This window comes from Phacochoerus africanus, chromosome 3 (assembly GCF_016906955.1).
Source record: "Phacochoerus africanus isolate WHEZ1 chromosome 3, ROS_Pafr_v1, whole genome shotgun sequence".
NCBI lineage: Eukaryota > Metazoa > Chordata > Mammalia > Artiodactyla > Suidae > Phacochoerus > Phacochoerus africanus.
Genome location: NC_062546.1, coordinates 141,461,058 through 141,486,695, shown reverse-complemented (window position 1 = coordinate 141,486,695; position 25,638 = coordinate 141,461,058). Strand labels below are relative to the sequence as shown.

At 40.1% G+C, this 25,638-nt stretch overlaps 1 protein-coding gene across 4 annotated transcripts in view; it reads left to right on the top strand.

The window, feature by feature from the left end:
- Window positions 1-14: 14 nt before the first annotated feature.
- CFAP210 (cilia and flagella associated protein 210) overlaps window positions 15-25,638 on the top strand; it is a 31,778-nt gene continuing 6,154 nt past the window's right edge. The window contains exons 1-8 of one of the 4 annotated variants that reach the window (XM_047772829.1): window positions 15-189; window positions 5,532-5,758; window positions 10,258-10,431; window positions 10,527-10,720; window positions 16,759-16,915; window positions 20,026-20,165; window positions 23,044-23,236; window positions 23,922-24,086. In XM_047772829.1, coding sequence (XP_047628785.1) covers window positions 126-189; window positions 5,532-5,758; window positions 10,258-10,431; window positions 10,527-10,720; window positions 16,759-16,915; window positions 20,026-20,165; window positions 23,044-23,236; window positions 23,922-24,086 — 1,314 coding nt within the window. In that variant the 5' untranslated portion in view covers window positions 15-125. Of the gene's footprint in view, window positions 640-5,531; window positions 5,759-9,483; window positions 9,544-10,257; window positions 10,432-10,526; window positions 10,721-16,758; window positions 16,916-20,025; window positions 20,166-23,043; window positions 23,237-23,921; window positions 24,087-25,638 lie in introns of those variants that run through there. The other 3 variants (XM_047772831.1, XM_047772832.1, XM_047772833.1) reach the window with 3 other exon arrangements.

The window sequence follows — 25,638 nt, the reverse complement described above, 5'->3', positions numbered from 1 at the left end:
AGCTTCGGAGGCTGTCGTCACTTCCGGCGGCGTTGCTAAGCAACTGGGCGGTTGAGATAAACACTCCGCAGCCTGGAGTCCGCTGAGTTTTCGCGAAGGAATCGCCTTTCCAACCTGAGAGCGCCATGGGCACCTCAGAGGTGGTGGTACGGTTCGGAAGGCGCTGTGGACGGGCGAAGGAAATCACGGGTGAGCTAAACTGGCCCATCTTGGCACGGGCATTGTTTCTGGTCCCCAGGCATGGGGCGAGAGGTGCCAAGGGAGGGCTTTCCTTAGCTTCTGAAATGCTCCACCAAGTAGAAAGCAGCGCCATGGGCATCCTTGGGCTCTGTGTAAATTGAAACAGTCTAGCCCTTGAGTGAATGGGTGGGTGGGAAAAGGTTACCGAAAAAAGGGTAGAGAAAAGAAGTCAGAGAATCCCAATTGACGATCTGGTCACATCCTCAAGCTGCGCAGTTGCAGCTCCAAGAATTGGTGTTTGCTGAATTCTCTCGCGCTTAAGCTTTTATTCATTGAGTGAATTGGAGTATATTTTGGAAATATCAGTGACCTCATTAGAGTCTTGGGTCTGCTGTGAAACTACTGAGTGCTCTTAGGAAAGCGTCTGAAGGAAATGTCTCAATTTCTTCAACTCTGAAGGTAAGGTATCACCTTAATGCGAATACTTTTATAGAATGTAAAAATAATGCTACTTAACTTATTCTAAGTCACATGACCTTTTATAAAATTTTGATTTTGTCATAGAAGTAGCCCAGTGGAACATTTAAAGAGCTCTTTATTAATTCCAGTGATTTTAGCTTTTTAAGTCTGTAAATTCCCGGTTAGTGTTGTCATGGTGAAAACTAGAACCTGAGGAACTTGGACTATCTTGTCATTGCCTGAGCTTCTGTAGCAATAGAGTCCCTCCTGCCAAATGCAGAGTGAGAACCAGCCATTCTCCTACCAGTAGACACTAGTGGGTATTTATGCAGTAAAGGACTTAAGAAGTAACAGGAGTTCCCACTGTGGCTTAGTGGGTTAAGAATCCTTCATACTCTCCCTGAGGACGTGGGTTCGATTGCTGGCCTCCCTCAGTGGATTAAGGATCTGGCTGAAAGCTGTGTGTGGATCTCAGATGAGCCTCAGATCTGGTGTTGCTGTGGCTGTGGCACGGGCCTGTAGCTGCAGCTCCGATTTAACCCCTAGCCTGGGAACTTTCACATGCCACAGGTACAGTCAAAAAGAAAAGCAAAGAGGAGTTCCCGTCGTGGCTCAGTGGTTAACGAATCCGACTAGGAGCCATGAGGTTTCAGGTTTAATCCCTGGCCTCACTCAGTGGGTTCGGTCCCTACCCTTGCTCAGTGGGTTAACGATCTGGCGTTGCCATGAGCTGTGGTGTAGGTTGCAGACGCGGCTCAGATCCAGCATTGCTGTGGCTCTGGCATAGGCCGGTGGCTGCAGCTCCGATTCAGCCCCTAGCCTGGGAACCTCCATATGCTGCGGGAGTGACCCAAGAAAAATAGCAAAAAGACAAAAAAAAAAAAAAAAGAAAAGCAAAAAAATCTTAGATGTAAATATTTGTGACTTTGGATTTGAAAACAATTTCTTAAATATGATACCAGAAGACACACACTTTCCAAAATTCATCAAAATTAAAAACTGTTTTATGTTGAAGGATGTTATTAAAAAGAGAATAGCTGGACTACAGAAAAGGGGAAAATATTTGCAAATCATATATCTGGTATGGGTCTAGTGTCTAGATTAGAACTCTTAGAACTCAATAATAAAAACGACAACCCATTTAAAAAATGGGCAAGTGACTTAAACCTACATTTCTCCAAAGAAAGTATTCAAATAGCCAATGAGGGAGTTCCCATCGTGGCGCAGTGGAAATGAATCCGACTAGGAACCATGAGGTTTCGGGTTCCGTCCCTGGCCTCACTCAGTGGGTTAAGGATCCTGAATTGCTGTGAGCTGTGGTGTAGGTTGCAGACGTGGCTCGGATCCCGAGTTGCTGCGGCTCTGGCGTAGGCCGGTGGCTACAGCTCCGATTAGACCCCTAGCCTGGGAACCTCCATATGCCATGGGTGTGGCCTTAAAAAGACAAAAAACAAAACAAATCAAATAGCCAATGAATACATGAAAATATGTCCAGTATCATTAAGCATCATGGAAATGCAAAGCAAAACCACAGTAACATACCAGTCCATACCCACTAGGATGGCTGGGAAAAAAAAAAAAGAAAGACAAATGTTGCCTAGGATATGGAAAAATTAGAACCCTCACATATTGCTGGTGAGAATGTAATATGGTGGAGCCACTTTAGAGAACATTTTGGTATTTTTTTTAAATGTTAAACTTGGAATTATAATCCTACTCCTAGGTATATGCCTTAGGTATTTGAAGACATATTTCCACACAAAAACTTAAACATAAATGTTCATAGCATTTTTCATAATAGCCAAAAGGTGGAAACAACTCAAATGTCAATAAAATGTAATACATCTATACAATAGAATATTATGAAGCTATGAAAAGGAATTAAGTACTGATACTTGCTACAACATGAATGAACCTAGAAAACATTATGTAAGTAAAAGGAGCCAGGCATAAAAGGCCACATATTATATGATTCTGCATATACGAAATGTCTGGAATAGGCAAATCCATAGTGACAGAAAGTAGCTTAGTGGATGTCAGGGACTGTGGGGAGGGGAGAATGGAGGAATGACTGTTAATGGGTACACGGTTCCTTTTTGGGGTGATAAAAATGTTCTGAAATTAGGTAGTGGTGATAGTTGTACAGCCTTATGAATAGACTAAAAAATCACTGAATATTACCTTTTACAATGGTGAGTTTTATGATATGTGAATTATATTTCAATTAAAAAAAGATTTTGTAAATTGTGGAAAAGTATCAATGACGAAAGGCACATGGATGATTTTAGACACTCTCATGTCACTTACCACTGCTTTTCCCCCTCCTCTCTACTGCTTGAGAGTTTGCTTCTTTATAGTCTCTTTATTTCTCTATCCATCTGTCTTTCTTGTTACTTCTTTTGACTGTGGCCTGCTTAACTTCTCCAACGGTTGCTGCTAGCATTGTGTGAAAGCCACTATGAGGTAGGAATTGTGGAAATACAGTTGCCCTCTGAGAACTAAACTCTGTGTCAACCCAGTGGATTAAAGTACAAGTATGTGAAATCACTCATTGCTCTGATGACAATCAGGCCTCTCCTGATCCTCGAAGATGTGAGAGGACTTGGCCCGACTTCTGGGGCATGAGATGGTAAAAAGCCTTTCCCCAACTTTCCATGGGTTCCCCTATTTTTTGTGGTTGCTCATCTTTGCTGCTTTTGTGGTTGTTCTCTTGGTTCTCTTTTTGCATCAGAGTCCATGAAAAGATCTTGAATCAAATATCACATGAATGCAATTACTCTCCAGAAGGCTGGGGTGTCATGGGGGAGGGGTCACATTGTGCACTATATAGCTTTGTTTCCATTTTATTTTACACCTTAAAGAATTAGAATGACCCTTTAGTCAGAGAAAGAAAAGCATTTTAATATGCCTAACAATATGTTATTCAAAAGGCAAATGGTTTGGAGTTCCTGTCGTGGCTCAGTGGTTAACAAATCCGACTAGGAACCATGAGGTTGCGGGTTCCATCCCTGGCCTTCCTCAGCGGGTTAAGGATTTGGCATTGCCATGAGCTGTGGTGTAGGTCGAAGATTCGGCTCGGATCTGGTATTGCTGTGGCTCTGGCTTAGGCCGGTGGTTACGGCTTTGATTGGCCCCTAGCCCGGGAACCTCCATATGCCACAGGAGGCAAAAAGACAAAAAAAAAAAAAAGGCAAGTGGTTTAACTTGGTGGCCTTTAGTTAGCCTCTAACTTCAAGTAACACAAACCTAGTTGAGCCACTTTAGGCAAAGCAAAGGAAATTTGTTGCATGGCTATCTGGATGTACTGATCAGGATTCTTTGGTTACAAGTGACTAATCTACTTCCTTATAGTTAAAACAAAAGGGAATATTTTGGTTCAAATGCTTGTGAATTTAGTTTTAACTTGATTCCTGATACTATTCTACTTCTCAGCTTTGCTTGTCTTTCTTCTGCCCATGAAACTTGCTATATTGTAGGCAAGGTGGTACCTGTGATTGGATGCTCATGTTTAAGGTTAGCAACCAACTTCTCAGTCCCATCAACTTTAATTCCAACCCCAAGAAGACTCTAATTGATCCTAACAGCTTTCCGCTCAGTATCTTTCTCCTTTCCTGGAGCCATGTGATTTCTTATTTCACTATTCTCTCTTTTTCTGTTTCATTCTTAAAAGTAGTAAAAATGGGAGTTCCTGTCGTGGCTCAGTGGTTAACGAATCCGACTAGGAACCATGAGGTTGCGGGTTCGATCCCTGGCCTTGCTCAGTGGGTTAACGATCCGACGTTGCCATGAGCTGTGGTATAGGTCGCAGATGCGGCTCAGATCCCTCACTGCTGTGGCTGTGTCATAGGCCGGCAGCTACAGCTCCGATTGGACCCCTAGCCTGGGAACCTCCATATGCCGAGGGAGCAGCCCAAGAAATGGCAAAAAGACAAAGAAAAAAGAAAAAAAAAAGAAATAATTATTGTTGAGGGAGATGCAGATATTCTTAAATTAAAGAGGCCTACCTTGGGACTGGGAGTAGGACTGTAGTCAGTTCTCCTGTTTACATTTCTGCTACTCACTTAGGAAGGGGTTGAATAGAGTCAGTCATGATGAACATGAACTCAAAGGATGAACATTCCCAAAGTTATCTATTTATAAACTGCTACTTGATTAACTTGAAAAAAATGCTTTTAAGGAGTTCCCATCGTGGCTCAGCAGAAATGAATCTGACTGGGATCCATGTGGGTGCAGGTTCAATCCCTGGCCTCTATCAGTGGGTTAAGGATATGGCATTGCCATGAGCTGTAAGTCACAGATGCAGCTCAGATTTGGCGTTGCTGTGGCTATGGCGTAGGCTGGCGGCTACAGCTCCGATTAGATCCCTAGCCTGGGACCCTCCATATGCAGCAGGTGCAGCCCTAAAAAGACAAAAAAAAAAAAAAAAAGCTTTTAGAACAGCCTGTTGGGGTAGATATTATTGATCTCAACTTTAACGATGTTGATACTGAGGCTCCAAGACATTGAATGACTTGCCCAGGTTTACACAGAATTGACCAAGCAAAGACTCAAATCTGTCTTGTGATTTCAAGGTCTTATGTACTTTCCATTTAATCTCAGCTGTTCTTGGAGTTCCCTGGTGGTACAGTGGGTTAAGGACCCAGCATTGTCTATGTTGTGGCTCCAGGTCGCTGCTGTGGTGTGGATATGGTCCCTGACCCAGGAAGTTCCCCATGCTGTGGGTACAGCCAAAAAAACCAAAAAACAAAAACCCCAGCTCTTCTTAAGATAACAAGAATAAAATTATTATGTGAAACAACTTCCAGATATCATGCCAGTATAGAAATGTCTGAGAAAAAAATACCACTTAAACTCTTCTTGAAAGTCTTTCTCATTTTTACAAAATTTATTAGAAATAAAGAACTATGAAGAAGATCAAGTTCTCTATCCACCTCTTCTACCCGACAAAGTAGATCTCCGGCAGGTCACCATAATTCCACACAATGAGTGGGAGAGGATTCGAGATAGCCTTGACAGTTTGACAAGAGAGGCAGCACACCTTCGTGCAGAAAGAAAGGCAAAGAAAGAAATGCATTTCCGATCCCAAGAAGTGGTAAAGCACTGGACTAATACATACGCAGTAAGTATTAACCACCCAGGAGTGTATATGCATTGAAGTCTTATTTCTTTTTTTTTCTTTTTCTTTCTTTTTTTTTTTTTTTTGCTTTTTAGGGCCAAACTTGCAGCATATGGAAGTTCCCAGACTAGGGGTCAAATCAGAGCTGTAGCTGCCAGTCTACACCACAGCCACAGCAACACGGGATCCAAGCCTGTCTGCGACCTACACCACAGCTCACAGCAATGCTGGATCCCTAACCTGCTGAGCAAGGTCAGGGATGGAACCTGAGTCCTCGTGGATATTAATCAGGTTCGTTACCATTGAGTTATGCTGGGAACTGCCTTAGTACACTTTTAAAATTTTTTTACATGTAAAATATTATTAAATTGCATTGAAACATTTTTAACAGCTTTATTTAGATGTAAGTGACATACAATAAGCTAGACATACTTATGGGAGTTTTCATCGTGGCTCAGCAGTTAACAAACCTGACTAGTATCCATGAGGATGTGGGTTCGATCCCTGGCCTGGCTCAGAGGGTTAAGGATCCAGTGTTGCTGTGAGCTGTGATGTGGGTCACGGACGTGGCTCAGATCTGGTGATACTGTGGCTGTGGTGTAGGCCAGCAGTTATAGCTCCAATTCAACGCCTGGCCTGGGAACCTCCATATGTCACTGGTGTGGTCCTCAAAAGACAAAAATAAATAAATAAATAAACTATACATATTTAAAGTGTACAGTTTAAGATTTGACATATTTATATACTTGTGAGACCATTATTATAATTTAGACAAATTTTCTCATGTTCCATTTTTCTCCCTTTCATTCTTCCCCACCCCGCCTCCCATTCCAGGCAACTACTGATCTGCTTTCTATTATAATTTCACTCAGCACAATTACTTTGAAATTCTTTCATGTTTTTTAATCAATTATTCATTCATTTTTATTGCTGAGTGGCATCCCATTGTATGGATATACCACAATTTGTTTATCTGCTTAGTTGTTAATGGCTTGACATCAACCAGATACTGACATTTGAGTTGTCCAGTTTTTGGCTATTATAAATAAAGCTGCTTATGAACATTCATGTATAAGTCTGTTTATAGACATATGCTTTCTTTTTTAAAGTAGTTGTAATTTTACATTCCTACCAGCAGTGTGTGAGTTCTGATTTTCTCCAAATATTTGCTGAATTGCTATGGTCAATCTTTTTAATTATAGATATTCTTATGAGTGTGAAGTAGTATTTTATTATAATTTAAATTTCTCTGATTACAGTGATGTTGAACATCATTTCATGAACTGATTTTCTATCCAATCTTCTTTGGTGAAAAATCTATTCAAATCTTTTGCTGGTTTTGTTTTCTTATTATTTAGTTTAGAGAAATTTTTTTTTTTTTTTTTGGCTTTTGTCCTTTTAGGGCTGCTCCTGCGGCATATAGAGGTTCCCAGGCCAGGGGTCCAATTGGAGCTACAGCTGCCGGCCTATGCCAGAGCCACAGCTACACCAGATCCGAGCCATGTCTGTGACCTACAGCACAGCTCTTGGCAACGCCAGATCCTTAACCCATTGAGCGAGGCCAGGGATCGAACCCAAAACCTCGTGGTTCCTAGTTGGATTTGTGTCCGATGTGCCATGACAGGAACTCCCAAGAGAATTTTTTTTTTTGGCCACACCTGAGGCAAATGAAAGTTCCAGGCCAGGGATCAAACCTATGCCACAGCAGCCGCCTGAGCCACAGCAGTGACAGTGCTAGATCTTTAACCCACTGCACTACCAGGCAACTCCCAAGAATTTAAAAAATATATTCTGAATACAAGTCCTTTGTTAGATACTTGATTTGAAAGTATTTTTTGGATCAGCCTTTTATTCCATTACAGTATGTTTCCAAGAGCACAGTTTTTAACTTTAGTGAACTTAGGTTTATCCATTTTTCTTGTATAGATCATCCTTTTCTTGAGTTACCTAAGAAATTTTTGCCTAACCCAAGATCACAAACATTTTCTTCTATGTTTAAGTTTGAAATTTTAGGTTTTATATGCAGGTCTATGGTCTGTTTTTTAGAAGTAAGGTATGAATTGAAGGGGGTCTTTTTTGCATATGAATATCCAGTTGTTTCAGCACAATTCATTGAAAAGACTGTTCTTTCCCCCAGTGAACTACCTTTGCACCTTTATTGAAAATCCAGCTGTCCATATATGTGCAGGGGGAATTTCTGGGCTGTCTATTCTGTTCCATTGATCTATTCATCTACCTTCATTCCAGTAACACACTGTCTTGAGAATTATAGATTTAATAATAAGTTTTGAAATAAGGTATTTTTAGTCCTCCAACTTTATCCTTTTTCAGAGTTGTTCTGGCTACTCTATTTGCACTTCTCCATGCATTTTAGAATCAGCTTGTCAATGTATACCAAAACGCTAGCTGCAATTTTGGTAGAGGTTGTGTTGAATTTCTAGATCAATTTGGAGAGGATTTGCATTTTGACAGTATTGAGTCTTCTGACCCATGAACACAAGGTCTTTCTACATAATTCTTATTTAATTTCTGTCAGCAACATTTTTAGGTTGCAGTATATTTAAGTTTTTAGGGTGTAGGTCTTTTCTTTTTATTCAGTCATGTTGGCAGCATGCAGAAGTTCCAGGGCTAGAGATTGAACCCACGCCATAGCCATGACCTGGGCCACTGCAGTGACAATGCCAAATCTTTAACCCGCTACTCCACAGGAGAGCTCCTAGGGCATAGGTCTTATTCATCTCTTGTCGTATTCATCCCTAAGTAATTAATATTTTTGATGCTATTATAAATAATAGTTTTTAAATTTTCAATTTGGTATTCTTTGTTAGCTATATAAATATAGTTAATTTTTTTTCTGTGTTGATCTTGTCTTTTTTTTTTTTTTTGTCTTTTCTAGGGCCACACCCATGGCATATGGAGGTTCCCAGGCTAGGGGTCTAATCGGAGCTGTAGCCACTGGCCTACACCCCAGCCACAGCAACGCGGGATCTGAGCCGCATCTGTGACCTACACCACAGCTCACAGCAATGCTGTATCCTTAACTCACTGATCGAGGCCAGGGATCGAACCTGCATCCTCATGGATGCTAGTCAGATTCATTAACCACTGAGCCACAACGGGAATTCCTCTGTGTTGATCTTGTATCCTTTAACACTACTAACCTCACTTATTGGTTCTAGTAGCTTTTTTATAGATTCCATCAGATTTCCTGCATAGACAGTCATGATGTCAGAAAGTTAAGAACGGTTTTACAATTTTGCTTTCTTCTTTCAATGTGGCTTCCTTTTAGTTCTTTTCTTTTTTTCTTTTTGTCTTATTGTACAGGAATGGATGTTAGACTTTTAAAGTGTTTTCCTTTTGTTTATATCTATTGAGATAATCATGATGTTTAATTTTTTCACTTTGTTATATGATGAATTAGATTGATTGATTTTCAAATATTGAACCAAGTATGCGTTCCTGGGATAGACCTCTGTTTATCATGATGTATTATTTTTTTGATAGATTCAGTTTGTTAAAATATTGTTGATTTTTGCATCTGTGTTCATCAGGGATATTGGACTATAGTTTTCTTGAAATGTCTTTGTCTGGTTTAGGTATCAGGGTAATGCTCTTTATTGTTATGATGGAGGGTCGCACAGAAAGACAGGACTTGAAACTTGAGGAACCAAGGCAGCTTCTTTTCATCTGCCTCTAATTTGTCTGTCTTCCTGCCTGTCTTTTTCTAGAACTACAAATGTCTTTGCTGTGCCCTTTTTTGTGTTTCTGCAAGATTCTCTACCTAAGAGGTACAGTAACCAGCAGTTTAGTTCCATGTACATGAGTGGGAAACTACCTCAAAATGGGGAGGTGTGTTCTGATTCTTTTTATTATCTCACATGGGGAAGATGCTGGGAAAGTATGATCCCATCTCCCACTACACTTTCCTATATCTTTTTTGGGGGGAGGATGGGGGCATGTCCGTGGAATGCAAAAGTTCCTAGGCCAGCAATCAAACCCTAACCACAGCAGTGACAACACCGAATCCTTAAGCACTAAGCCACCACAGATATTCTTAAGACATAGAAAGTATGACCCATAAAGGAGAAAAAGACTTCATCTGACATTGTCTACCTCCTAGAGGTATAGAAGAACATGTAAAATATGCCATCGTTTTTTTTTTAAAGGAACAAAAGTAGTATTTCTATTTCTTAAATATAGAAAGGAAATTTGGAAGTAAATGCAGGAAGCTAATAGTGGCTTAGAGATTGCAAACGTAAGTTAGGATTAGAGGGAGAGTTCCATTGTATACCTTTGTAATATTTTGAACCATGTAAATGTGTAATCTACCTAAAAAATTCAATTAAAAATTAGCTCATGAGGGTAACCTCATACTTATTAATGATATATGCAAATATGATAAAGACTTATAGGGAAGGATCAAATTATCATATTATAAAAGTTAACTTTTGCACACTTAGATTGAAAAATAAAAACAGACTACTGCTTTCATCATTTTGCAGGGGATGAAAAAACAGAAACTCGAAGCCAAAAAGAAACGTGATGAAGAAATAGAGGCAGAAAGACAAATTCTTGATGTGGAAGAAGCAATATACAAACAAGGAGAAAGGAAAAAGGCCATCGAATATGCAAAACAATATCAATTTTACCAGACAGAAAGAGTGAAAAACTTTCATGTACTACCTGAGTTTTCTTGTATTTATATATATTTATATTTAACATATAGATATATAACTTTATTTTCTTAAACTATTGCAATTTTTTTTTGTAGTCAGGACTTCTTCTTAGTAGAGTTATGAAGGAACGTGATGCACAAATTGAATTCCAAAAAAGTAAAATAAAATCAGATAAAAAATGGGAGGAACAGTTGAAACTAAACATTGAAAAAGGTTTTAAAGAAGAACAAGAAAAAGCAGAAAAGCAACGCAGAGATAGACTGGCTCTTGCCAAAGATCATTTAAAACAGTATGTATACATAAGTCATCCTTTTTATTTCTTCTTTTTCTCATAATGGATATAGCTCTTTTTTTTCTGATTATGAAAGTAATATATGCTAGGAGTTCCCATCGTGGCTCAGTGGTTAACGAATCTAACTAGGAACCATGAGGTTGTGGGTTCGATCCCTGGCCTTGCTCAGTGGGTTAAGGATCTGGCGTTGCTGTGAGCTGTGGTGTAGGTTGCAGACACGGCTCAGATCCCGTGTTGCTGTGGCTCTGGTGGAGGCCGGTGGAAATGGCAAAAAGACAAAAAAAAAAAAAGTGATATATGCTAATATACCTAGTAAGTGGAAAAAATACAAAGAAAGAGGTTAAAAATTACTATTACCCAGAGATAATATACTGGTTACAATTATTATAATAATGCAACATAACAACCAACCACACCATGTACTGGCCTTCAACAAACATTTATTTCCCATGCATCCATGGATTGTTTGGGTTTGGCTGGGCAGCTTTTCTTCAAACTGCAGGACTGATTGAGTTTGCTTGTTACTATGAAGAGGTCTCTGATCTTGCTCCATGTGGATGGACCTCATTCTGAGGTTCAAGATGAAGGGACTGCAAGCACCTGGAGGAAACATTTCTTAGGGTATTGACAGATGCAGGAGAAGGAGCCCCTTTCATGTGATCTTTGGCCATAGGGTAGGTGTTCAGGTAGGCTTAGGATTTGTTTTAGTTGTTTCTTTGGCTTATCTTCCATGTAGTCTAGGAGATACTTACCAAGCTCTGAGGTCAACATAAATTCTTTTTTTTTTTTTTTTGTCTTTTTAGGGCCACACCTGTGGCATATGGAGGTTCCCAGGCTAGGGGTTGAATTTGAGCTGCCGTTGCCAGCCTACGCCACAGCCATAGCAACACCAGATCTGAGCCTTTTATGCAACCTACACCACAGCTCATGGCAATACCGGATCCTTAACCCGCTGAGCAAGGCCGGGGATCAAACCTGTGTCCATGGGTGCTAGTCAGATTGGTTTCCTCTGAGCCACGACGGGAACTCCAGCATAAATTCTTTTACTCACTCTTCACAGTTCTTGTGGATGGTGGTCACGTGTTACTTATCCTCATTGCATTCTTAATTTCCCTTTTTTCCCCTGAAATCTCTTGAAAATTCAAGTATGTGGGTAAGAGCTTGCTTTAATTTCTAGTAGTGGCATAGAATTTTCCCCATCCTATTGACTGCATTGTGGGGAATTAGGAAGGGAAGGATGTTTGACATGGGAGCTTGGGTTGGTTACCAGTTTGGTTCCAGAAATCCTACATCTTAAATTTATTAAGAAACATTCAATTCTGTAATTGAAGACAGCAAAGGAAAATGCAAGTCTACTATTAGAAAAATTAAGTATATGAATTTACAAAGTTATCACCATATTTAATTTTGTTGAATGTTGATGCATGTGTCAGTTATCTACAACTCAGAATGCATGTTAGTTTAGAATACTGTTAAGAATGGTGATGGGTCCATACAAAGCCTCTTAAGCCAGGAGTAGAATTGGAATAGTACCACTCGTATTAACCTGAGTGGAAACAGAGGACTATATGGTAGAAAAGAGAGGAGAAGGAGAAGGGTTTTTCCCCCTTTCTTGAATAATAAGAGTTTATTCAGGGACAAAATTTCAAGGTAGGCTGTTTATCCCTTTAATCATCTATTCATTGTTACAAACATGGACTGAACAATCTCTATTTTCCAGCTGCTCTTCTAGTCACTGAGAACACAAAGATGAATACAATATAGTCTTTTTCCTTAAGAAGTTCACAATCTGGGGAGGAGGCTATAGATATAGAGCAAGTAATTAGAATATAGTGGTAAATATTTTGGCAAATATATGTCCTTATCAAATGGACATCTGATCCAGTCTAGAGAAGGCTTTTCAGAAGAGATCAATGCTCTTGTACTTCATTCTGAAGAATGAGTAGAAATAAGCTGTGCAAAGAATAGAAGATATAGAAACACTTTAAGCAGAGGAAATAATGTGAGTGAGGCCCAGAAGTGAGATAGAATTTGGTGGATTTTGGTAACTACAAATAGGATGGCTATAACATAGAGGACTAAGAAGCAATGTTAAAGATGAGATTAGAGAGACAGGTGAGGGCCAGATCATCATGTGCCTTGTTGGCCATGTGTCTTAAGGGCTCCCAGAATTTGGAATAACTCTCCTCTTTGAGCAGAGACCAAATATTAATTCTTTTAATCACTAAGAAATGGAAATTGCAGGATACTTAGAGGCAAGACTGTTTTCCAGGCTCTACTAGTTGTACAACTAAGTGCTACCCAGGTGTCAGATGGGTAGCACCCTTTTAAAATATGTTCACACATTATTTGATATTCCTCCCTTCAGAAGGTAGAGCCTAATTCCGTCCCCTCTTGAGTGCCTGTTATTCATAGTAGCTCATTTCCAAAGAATAGAATGAGCTGGAGTAATGGTGTGTGACATCCTGAGATTATATACAGGGTTTACAAGGCACTGTGTCTTCCTCCTTGCCGTCTCTCTTGGATTGCGCATTCTTGGGGAAGCTAGTCTCCTGAGTGAGTACTACTTTCTCTCACATTATCTAGGTGTGTGGAGTGTCATCTGAACCAGGTTTTGGGTAGGCGTCCCTTGCACTTTTTTTTTTTTTTTTTTTGCTTTTTAGGGCCACACCCCTGGCACATGGAAGTTCCCAGGCCAGGGGTCCAGTTGGAGCTGCAGCTGCCGGCCTGTACCACAGCCACAGCAACACTAGATCCGAGCCACGTCTGCAACTTACACCACAGCTCATGTCAACACTGGATCCTTAACCCACTGAAAAAGGGGAGGGATTGAACCCGCATCCTCATGGATACTATGGGATTCGTTACCGCTGAGCCACGATGGACACTCCCCTTCCACTTTTATAGGAGGACTGTGCAACATCTATGTTAAGATCAAGTGAGATCTGGGCTAGATAAATACAGATTGGGAGTCTTCAGAATGTGAATCGGGGAGAGTTCCCGTCGTGGCTCAGTGGTTAACGAATCCGACTAGGAACCATGAGGTTGCAGGTTCGATCCCTGGCCTTGCGCAGTGGGTTAAGAATCCAGCGTTGCCATGAGCTGTGGTGTGGGTCACAACATGGCTCAGATCTGGTGTTGCTGTGGCTCTGGTGTAGGCCGGCGGCTACAGCTCTGATTAGACCCCTAGCCTGGGAACCTCCATATGCCACAGAAGCAGCCATAGAAAAGGCAAAGTCCAAAAAACAAACAAACAAACAAAGAATGTGAATCAGGGATAGCAAGGAGGTCTCATGACAAATTCTACTATAATTGCTTGGGAGAGGCTGCCCCGTGTATTGGGTTAAGAAGGACCAAGATTTTTGTATTGACTGTTGTTTTGCATTGATTATTGATGTCTGCTGTGAATAAGGGTGTTGGAAGTAAAGATAGGAATTTGGTGGATTTCTTCCCTGAACTAGAGGAACTCAGATTTCCTTTGGCATGTTGACTTTGTACTAAACCAAATTTATGGCAGATAGTTGTGTAGTCTTCCCATACTAAGGTAAAAGTCTTTATTGACAGTCTTTATTTAATAGTTATGTTATTTATGTATGTTGCTGTCAATATTACCTCTTCACTGACACTAGACATTTTTTCTTATTCTTAGCCACTCTCAGAATAGGGAAATTTCTTTGCCAAAACAATGAATTATCCATTTCATGCATAGATATAATGTTTGCTAAGGAATGTTAAAATTGCAAATGTTGGAGTTACCGTTGTGGCACAGCGGAAACGAATCCAACTAGGAACCACAAGGTTGCAGGTTTGATCCTTGGCCTCCATCAGTGGGTTAAGGATCTGGCATTGCCGTGAGCTATGGTTTGGTTTGAAGATGCAGCTCGGATCCCGCATTGCTGTGGCTCTTGCGTAGGCCGGCAGCTGCAGTTCTGATTAGACCCCTAGCCTGGGAACCTCCATATCCCACGGGTGTGGCCCTAAAAAGCAAATAAAATAAAATAAAATAAATAAAATAAAATTACAGATGTTTTATATCTTGTTTTCCCTTAAAGTAGCAATTTTTAAACTTCATAATTTTCTCAAAATTAGATACATCTCTCTTAATGTCCTTTAACTCTCAATTATTGACTTGTAAATTTGCTCCTAAGAGACTGGTATAGTATTAAATAGTTCTAACAAACTAAACAAACAAAAAATTGAAAACCAGCTGTTTTTAGGGCAATCATAAAGCTGATTTAGCAGTGGCCAACAGTGACTTTTTTTTTTTTAGCTCCTCCTAAAGAGGGTGACTGTGACTCTTAAGTGGCTGCTTACTCTCCTGTTCTGAATTGGCTTAATAATACCAAAGTGAACCTACTGGCTCACTTAACTGTATAGTCCTCCATGGCACAGGGGAAGGGAATTTTCCCCCCTCTGAAGCCAAGAAAAAAAAAAGTTTTGATTGGGGGCATATGAAAGAAAGGTTTATTCCTCAGTCTTCCTATTAAGTGGGTTGTTGATCTACCTCATACCCACCTGTTCAGGAAGAAAAAAATACAATTAGAAATAGCAGATAGAGGGGCATTCCCTTCGTGGCGCAGTGGTTAACGAATCTGACTAGGATCCATGAAGTTGCGGGTTCCATCCCTGGCCTTGCTCAGTGGGTTGACGATCCGGCGTTGCCATGAGCTGTGGTGTAGGTTGCAGACACGGCTCGGATCCCGAGTTGCTGTGGCTCTGGTGTAGGCCGGCGGCTACAGCTCCGATTAGACCCCTAGCCTGGGAACCTCCATATGCTGCGGGAGCGGCCTAAGAAATGGCAATAAAAGACAAAAGAAAGAAACAGCAGATAGAAAGTGGCTGGGGAAGCTGCCTCCAGCACTTGATGGCTGACCTGGAAGGGTGGGCGCATAGATGCAAGTACCTGGGCCTGAGTCTGACTTGCAGTATGCAGAAGATTGATTGCCAGATGAGGGCGCTCAGAGCCTGCAATAAACTGCTGATGGTAGAAGTTCCAGGTTGTGAAGGTGGCTGAGCTGAGGAGGTGGGTTCTAGAGATAGAGCTGGAGCTAGATGCAGAGCTGAGCTCTGCAGTGAGGAGGCTGCTCAGGGAACTCTGAAGAACTCACACACAGCCCGTGAGAGAACCAGCCTTCGATGGCTCACCACTCAGAAGGCACCAATCATTAGCCAGCGGTGGCTAGAGAAAGAATAAGAGCTGAAGTGGCCAGTTGGATAATGAAGTTGTTGCCCTTCTTCCATCGAACCCTATCTCCTGAGGGGCCAGATCCATAGCCTAGGTAACATTGTCCAGTGCTGAAGTTGAAGAGCACTTGGGACTTTTCTGTAAAATAATGTCGCCATCCAGCATACTGTCATTCAGTTAACTGATTCTTTCTAAAGGAAAGGAATATTTGAATCTATTGTAGGACTAAATTTTGGTGAGGAATAAAACACATTTTGAAAAAAGGAAAATATGGGCAATCCTGGGCTAACCAGGATTGGAATTGGTTGTTGGTTTTTGGTTTTCTGGGGTTTTTTTTTGGTCCACTTAAGCAGCTGGGATCTCAGTTCCTGACAGGGATTGAACCTGGGCCACAGCAGTGAAAGCACAGAGTCTTAACCACTAGACCATCAGGGAACTCACCTGATTGGTTTTAATAACTGCTATTTGTTTATCTGTTCTTGTTCCAAAAGAAATCCACAAGTTCATCTTTACAGCTTCCAATCATCCTGGGCAAGAATCTAATTTCTTTAAAATATATCCTGTTAGAGTTCCCATTGTGGCACAATGGAAAAGAATCTGACTAGGAACCATGAGGTTGTGGGTTCGGTCCCTGGCCTCGCTTACTGTATTCCAGCGTTGCCATGAGCTGTGGTGTAGGTCACAGACACAGCTCAGATCTGGCCTGGCTGTAGCTATTGTGTAGGTTGGCAGCTGTAGCTCCGATTCGACCCCTAGCCTGGGACCCTCTGTATGCCATGGGTGCGGCCCTAAAAAGAAAAAAAAATCCTATTTTCCTGCTTTGCTCTCAGTTATGTTTTTTTTTCTTTAGAATAAAGGAACATGAAGAAGAAGAAGAAAGGAGGAGAAAACAGGAAGAAAAGGATGCTGAGGAAATAAAGCAACAGAGTTTATTATACGAAATAGAAATGAAAAAAAAACTAGGAATGAAAAAAGAAAAGATCAATGAAAGCAGGAGACTCTTTTTTGTAAGTTGAAAATACTTCAAAAATGCATCTCTTCAAAAAATGTACAAAGTACAGTTGTGGCTGAGTGGGTTAAGAACCTGACATACTGTTGGCGAGGATGTGGGTTTGATCCCTGGTCTGTCTCAGTGGGTTAAGGATCAGGCGTAGGTTGCAGATGCAGCTCAGGTTCAGCTGTGGCTGTAGTGGAGGCCAGCAGCTCCAGCTCTGATTCAACCCCTAGCCCAGGAACTTCCACATGCTGAAGGTGCAGCCTTTAAAAAAATGTACAAAATCCAGTGCCTATTTAATACATGTTGTATGAATAATAGTGGAGTAGAAAACAAGTTTGGGAGTTCCCGTGGTGGCGCAGTGGTTAACGAATCCGACTAGGAACCATGAGGTTGCGGGTTCGATCCCTGGCCTTGCTCAGTGGGTTAAGGATCCAGCGTTGCCGTGAGCTGTGGTGTAGGTTGCAGACACGGCTCGTATCCCGCATTGCTGTGGCTCTGGTGTAGGCCGGCGGCTACAGCTCCGATTTGACCCCTAGCCTGGGAACCTCCATATGCCGCGGGAGCGGCCCAAAGAAATAGCAAAAAAAAAAAAGACCAAAAAAAGAAAACAAGTTTGCATAAAATATTATTCTTGGTTCATGGATGTAATATTTTTATCTCTCCTAGTCCCTTTGGTATAGGACAGACCTTGTTTTGAATGCTAACTCTGCTGCTTACTAGTTATGTGACCTTTAGCTGAGGATTTCAATTTTTAAAAATGATAATTAACTTTGCATTAATTAACCCTGTTTTCCTATTGTAAAAAATCAGGGTGTTCCCTGGTGAATCAGAGGGTTGAGGATCCAGCTTTGTCACTTCTGTGATTTGGGTTGCTGTTATGGCATAAGTTCTATCCCTGGCCTGGGAATTTTGACAAGCTGTGGATGTAGCCAAAAAAAAAATCTGTATAGAACATTACAATAAACTTAGAAAAAACATAAAGTTTTTACGAAATAATTCAAAATGATCATTTTAAAATATTGGATAAAAAATAAAATATTTGATATTTCATTACCTTTCATGTCAGCTAATATATCTCCTAGCCAGATGACAGGCTTTTAAAAGTAATAGCAAAAATAGAAGAGTACTTGAGTGCTAGGCACATAGTAGACTTTGAGTTACATATATATTGGAATATTACATATTACATCTAATAACTTTTACCTTGAAATGATTCCTACCTATAGTAACAGAAAGCACTGATATATCCATATACCCAGGCTGTTGTGTTGAAAGGCACCTTTTTTTTTTTGTCTTTTTTTAGGGCCACACCCGTGGCATATGGAGGTTCCCAGGCTGGGGCATGAATCGGAGCCGTAGCTGCCGTCCTGCGCCATAGCCACAGCAATGAGGGATCCATATCTGCAGCCTACACCACAGCTAACAGCAACGCTGGATCCTTAACCCACAGAATAAGGCCAGGGATCGAACCTGCATCCTTATGGATACTAGCTGGGTTCGTTAACCACTGAGCCATGACAGGAACTCCCTACTTTTTTTTTTTGGACTGCGTCCACGGCATATGGAAGTTCCCAAGCCAGGGATGGAACCCACATCATGGCAGCAGTCTGAGCTGCTGCAGTGACAACACCAGATCCTTAACCCAATCAATGCATGACAAGGGAATTCCCAAAGGCACCTATTATTATCATGGCTAACTCAGGTTCTGTCATGAAATGTAAACTGATGTGAACAGATTTTTATTTTTTGTTTTAAAACATCACCTATTTAAAAATTTTTTATTAGAGTACACATCTGTAGGAGCTCCTGTTGTGGCTCAGCGGAAACGAATCTGCCTAGAATCCATGAGGATGCAGCTTCGATCCCTGGCCTTGCTCAGTGCCTTAAGGATCCGGTGTTGCCAGGAGCTGTGATGTAGGTTGCAGATATGGTACAGATCCCGAGTTGCTGTGGCTGTAGTCCTGCAGCCGTAGCTCTGAATTGACTCCTAGCCTGGGAACTTCCATATGCTACAAGGGTGTAGCCCTAAAAAAAAAAAAAAAAGAATATATACATCTGTATATTTTTCAGTATATGTAGAAAAAGAAAGCCAGGACAAGAACTAGTTTCACAGTGATTGAGTCTGGTGGATAATAGAATTAGGAATAGAATGATAGCAGATGCCATAGGAAAGACACTTTACACTGCGGATTTTTAAAATATTTTAAATTTGTGAACTATGTGATGATAGTCACTATTCAAACATTAAATTACACATATTTGATATTTTTTCTCTGGTTATAGAATTATTTTTAAATTATTATTATTTTTAGTAGTTATTTCCCCAAATAGAATTATTTTAAATGACAAATTTGTAAAGAAATGAGATATTTGAGGAGTTCCCATCATGGCGCAGTGGTTAACGAATCCGACTAGGAACCATGAGGCTGCGGGTTCGATCCCTGGCCTTGCTCAGTGGGTTAAGGATCTGGCGTTGCCGTGAGCTGTGGTGTAGGTTGCAGACGCGGCTCGGATCCTGTGTTGCTGTGGCTGTGGCTGTGGTGCAGGCCGGTGGCTACAGCTCCAATTGGACCCCTAGCCTGGGAACCTCCATATGCCGTGTGAGTGGCCCTAGAAAAGGCAAAAAGACCCCCCAAAAATTTTTTTTTAAATTGTTAACATGTAAAAGTCACCTATATATAATCTCATACCCTAGAGATAGCTACTTTTAACATTTGATACATTTCTTCCAGTTATATATTCATTATAAATTTATACTTAACACATACTTACAAAATTAAAATACACCCTAGTAGTGTTTTGTATTCTTTTTCTCCTCTCTTACTGATTGTTGTGTGTATCTTACCATGTCCTTAAGAGTATAATTTATTTAATCATTTCTCTGTTATTGAGTATTTAAGGTTATTTCCAACTTTTCACTGTTATAAGTAACTTTGAGATGAATGAAGTGCATGGTGCACAGAACTTAATACACAGCTTTGATTATCTATTTGGGATAAATTTCCAAGAGAGAAATAACTCTCTCAGAAGCTATGACCATTTGACAGGTTCTTGTTAGGTATCTGTAGTTGAAAGATACTTTTCTTTGTGATAGGATAATACACAATTTTCTCCCCCAAGGAACATCTGAATGATAAAAATGTCATCAAAGCTATAGAACAGCAGCAGCAAGAGGAGGAAGATGAAAAGATTAGAAAATTTATCAAAGCTAAAAAGCGTCTTATACAAATGGGGAAAGAAAAAGAAGCTGAAACACACAGGTAAGCTTTTAAAATAGTTTTTTTGATTAATAAAGTAGTATCTGAAATTATTTTATTATAAATCAGAAATTGTATCATAAGAGTAGCCTTTAGGGAAAAAAAAAAAAGGAGTTCCTGTTTTGGCACAGCATAAATTAATCCAACTAGGAACCAAGAGGTTGTGGGTTCGATCCCTGGCCTCACTCAGTGGGTAAGGATCCAGCGTTGCTGTGAGCTGTGGTGTAGGCCAACAGCTATACCTCTGATTGGACCCCTAGCCTGGGAACCTACGTATGCCATGACTTCGGCCCTAAAAAAAAAAAAAAAAAAAAGAGTAGTCTTGAGGAATAAAGGTCTCATTTTATATATGATGACTAGGGTGTTTAGTGACATGATGATTTTAGCTTGGGGCATGTGAGTTGGGATTCCCTTGGAATTTTGACAACATCTGTGTGGTAGATGGTTGGAAATATTGGATATCTCTGCTTTAGGAGAGAGGTATGCACTGGAGATGGTTTTGTGAGCCATGGATATACAAGTGAGAGTTGGCACTGTGGATACAGGTGAGCTTAGGATGAAAGATAAGAAATGAAGGTGGCACAGTCCCTAGGGAAATCCATAATTAAAGGTCAAATGGAAAATGAAGATAATACGAAGACCGAAAAATACTTTTCAGAGAATGGAGGAAAACTGAGAAGACAGAATGAAGAGAGCAGTCATCACTGTTAAAGCACTTAGAGGGATTACTAAGATTTTAAAAGTGAAGGGTCTATCAGATTTTGAGGTCATTGCTTACCTTAATGGACAGTTTGGGATGAGATGAGAGATTTACAATACATTGTGCTTCTGTCTTGATCATGCTTTTCACTTGTGCAAAACTCTTTGATGGCTTTACATCACACTTAGAGTCTTGACTATGGCCCATAAGGGTCTACACGCATCCTAATTCCCAGCTGACCCCAGCCTCCTCTCCCAAACCTTCTCTCTTACTGTTCTCTTTCTTTTCCTCTTCCATAACTCACATTGGACTTCTCCTGTACCCTCTCTGGGGAGTGCTCACCTCTCTTAATTCTTTCAGGTCATTACTCAGATAATGCCTTCTCATTCAGGCCTTCCCCCACTACCTTATTTATCTTTTTAGGGCCATACCTGCAGCATATGGAGGTTCCCAGGCTAGGGGTCAAATTGGAGCTGTAGTTGCCAGCCTACACTCAGTAAATCAGTAAATTTGTCATATCTAAATTTAAAAATATTTTTTGCCCAATTTCCTAAATGAAAACACCCCAATTCCTTTAATAAATATGTAGTTATTGTTGATCATATGCCAGGCACCATGGTTGGCTCTGAACTAGAGAGAGGACTTATCCTGTCTCTGACCTTGGGAATCTCGTAGTGTAAAAGGAGAGGTATCTTCATATACACAGACGAAGTCAAAGTGCTATGTATGCATTGTAGACAGGTTATATAGTAAGGATGAATTTATTTAGGATTTTTTTTTTTTTTTGGCCATACTCATAGCATACGGAAGTTCCTGGGCCAGGGATTGAATCTGAGCCGCAGCTGTGGTCTGCGTCACAACTGTGGTCCCTCTGGATCTTTAACCCACTATGCCAGGTTGGGGATTGAACCTGCACCTCAACAGCTACCTGAACCGCTGCAGAGACAATACCAGATCCTTAAACCACTGCACCACAGTGGGAACACCTATTCAAGATTTTGATAAATTTTACTGTGTTTTTAGGGGCCATGTTCCCAGGCCAGGGATTGAAGCTGAGTCACAACAGTGACACATGCCATAGCAGTGACAACACCAGATCCTACTAGACCACCAGGGAACTCTAACTTTTACTGTTTTTGAGGTTATATTTAAGGAAAAGTCTTTGATTTATTTTGTAGTCTATGCCTTCAATATTAGAACAAGTAGGATAATCTAATAAAATATTTTAAAATATTTTTCATTGTAGAGAATTTTACACTTTATTTCCTATATGCACACACATACACAACATCATACTATAAACATGATTCCCTAATAGACTTTATTCTAAAATAAATAAATAATAAATTATTTTTAGAATAATAGACTTTATTCTAAAGATAAAATATGCAGGAGTTCCCGTTGTGGCTCAGTGGTTAACGAATCTGACTAGGAACCATGAGGTTTTGGGTTAGATCCCTGGCCTTGCTCAGTGGGTTAAGGATCCAGCGTTGCTGTGGCTCTGGTGTAGGCCGGCAGCTGTAGCTCCGATTAGCCCCCTAGCCTGGGAATGTCCATATGCCACGGGTGCGGCCCTAGAAAAGACAAAAAGACAAAAATAAATAAATAAAAGTGAAGTATGCAATAAAGTATTAAAAATTTTCTGCTTAAACAATATAATCTTTAGTCTTATAAAAGACTGTAAAAGGGGGTTCCCGTTGTGGTGCAGCGGAAATGAATCAGACTAGTATCCATGTAGGCTGGCAGCTGCAGCTCCGATTCGACCTGACCTGGGAGCTTCCATATGTTGCCAGTGTGGCTCTAAAAAGCCAAAAAAAGGAGTTCCGGTCGTGGTGCAGTGGTTAACGAATCCGACTAGGAATCATGAGGTTGCGGGTTCGATCCCTGGCCTCTTGCTCAGTGGGTTAAGGATCCAGCGTTGCCGTGAGCTGTGCCATAGGTCGCAGACGCAGCTCAGATCCCGCGTTGCTGTGGCTCTGGTGTAGGCCAGTGGCTACAGCTCTAATTAGACCCCTAGCCTGGGAACCTCCATATGTCATGGGAACAGCTCAACAAAAAGGCAAAAAGATTTAAAAAAAAGAAGCCCCCCCAAAAGACTGTAAAATATCTGACTCTCTAAATAAGTATGTTGGCTCATAGCAAATCCATTCATGAAAACAGGTGATGGTTATTTTGTTACAGGCTAATGGAGGAACGGAGAGAAAGAATAAATAATTTCCTGAGTAAACTAATGAAAGAGAAATTTGACAATGAAGATTTGATTATTGCTAGAGATATTGCAGAAGCTGAGGCTGAGTGGGAAAAAAGAGAAAGAGAAAAACATGAAAAAAACAAAGCAGAATTAAAAGCAATTGCAGAACATAGAGCTGTTGTGGTAAGCAATGCAGTGATGAGAAGAATACACAGATCTGAGCCCTTTACACTGTAGTTTCTCCTAATTTACTCCCTCTGTCTCCCTGACAAAAAATTAGCAGAGATTTTAAAGACAGTATATAAATTATCTTCCTATATTCTTGAAATCAGGCCATGTTTATTAACAGAAGAGGAAATGACAATTACAAATGAGATGTTTATGGATGCGAAGTAATAATCTTTTCAGTTTCAGAACCATCTGAAATGCAAAAAGTTATTCATTTAATATACCTTTCATTTGAATGTTTAAGACAAATCAAGTAAAAATTACCCATTGTGTTTCTGTATATCTTAATCCTTCAGAATTTATCTCCTACATGACTGTCATAAGATTAAAATTGGATTGTTTATAAACATGGTAGCAATTTTTTACCTACAAATATTTCTGTTATTGGAGACAATCTTGTATTTTTAAAAACTATTATCATTCTACTTATGTTTTCATTGTGTTTCTTGATATTAAGGAAATAGAGCAAAATCAAAGTAAACTGACCACATGGGAATCAGCCCATGTGTGTACAGTTTTCTGCCTTTCCGTTGCTCTTGGGGCTGACTTGCTGCTTGGAGCTTTCTAACTTCATACCTTTTTGGAGTTTGCTGGTTGCTAAAAGTGGTTTTAATGTTTTCCTCTGGCTTTTATTGTCTAGATGAACAATAAAGAGGAAGAAGAAAGACGAAGAAAAATAGAGGCTAAAGAACAATTGCTAGCCATCCTAAAAGCAGACCAGATTTTCTGGGAGCATGAAAAGGAGAAAAAACGGAAAGCTGACAAAGAACGTAGAGAAGTTCAAGATGCCCATATTCAGCAAATGGTAATTATTCCTAAATGTTTATACTTATTTTAGCAATAAATATGTAATATAGAGTTCATGATAGTTTTCTCTTTCCAAAAGCCATTTTCTTTATCATATAATATCAGATCGTCATTATTGTTTTGGCACAATAAAATACATTAAAAATGTGAAGTTAGTTTTTGTTGTTGTCAATATTTAAGTTTCCATACTAGGAACTTTTGTGTCTTTTGCACAAATATTTATCCTTCTTTAGTTTCTATTGTGTTTTAGTAAATATTAGAGAAAATACAGGAGTTCTGGTGTGGTGCAGTGGGTTAGGATCCGACTGCAGTGGCTCAGGCTGCTGTGGAGGTACAGGTTCGATCCCTGGCCTGGCACAGTGGGTTAAGGATCCAGTGTTGCTGCAGCTGTGGCACACCTTGCAGCTGAGGCTTGGATTCAGTCCCTTGCCCAGGAACTTCCATATAATGAGGGTATGACCATTTTTAAAAAAGGAAAAGAAAATACAAATGCATATAGCAGGCCATGGTGCTTATCTTTTACTTTTTCACCTCTTTATCACCCAGAGAATATGTTGACTGGGATCTCACAAGTTTCATATTTGAAGTGAGCGGGGGTACCAGAGATTTTAGAAAATGTATGGAGGACTTAGCATCCAATCATTTGTGTCTAAAATTTTTTTTTTCTAAAATAAGTGTTCCATTTTCCATTCCTATCAGCAGTTGTATGCAAAGACAAGTTGCTCTACGTCCTTGCTAATACTTGTTAATTGCAATCCTTTAATTTTGAACTATTCTAGTGTAGTGTTCTCTCATGGTGTTATTTTGCATTTCCCTAATGACTAAAGATACTGAACATCTTTTCATGTACTTTTTAACCATTCGTGTACCTTATATTGTATAGTGTTTATTGAACTCTTTTGTCAAATATTTAGTTGGGTTGTTTTCTTATTGTGTTTTCACTTATTTTTTTACTGTGGTGATAAACACATAACATAAAATTTACCATCGAACTATTTTTAATTATATAGTCCAAGGGCATTAAGCATATTTTACATTGATGTGCAGCTGTCACCACTGTCCATCTCCTTAGCTTTGTCATCATCCTGCACTGAAACTCTACCCATTAAATAGTAACTCTCCATTCTCTCTTCCTCCCTCCCTCTTCCTGGTAACCAATGTTCTACTTTCTGTCTCAGTGAATTTTCTTATTTCAGGTACCTCATACTAGTGGAATCATACCGTATTTGTCCTTTTTTGTCTGTCTTATTTCTTGAGGCATAATGTCTTTAAGGTTCATTCATGTTGCTGCATGTGTCAGAGTTTCATTCCTTATTAATGAATAACATTCCATTGTACAGATATACCACATTTTGTTTATCCATACATCCATTAGTGGATATTTGGGTTGTTTCCCTTCTATGGCTATTACAAATAATACTCTGTGCACATTGGTACACAAATATCTGTTTGAGTCCCTGGTTTTTTTTGGGGTTTTTTTGTTTTTTTTGTCTTTTTGCCTTTTCTAGGACCGCACCCGCAGCACATGGAGGTTCCCAGGCTAGGGGTCC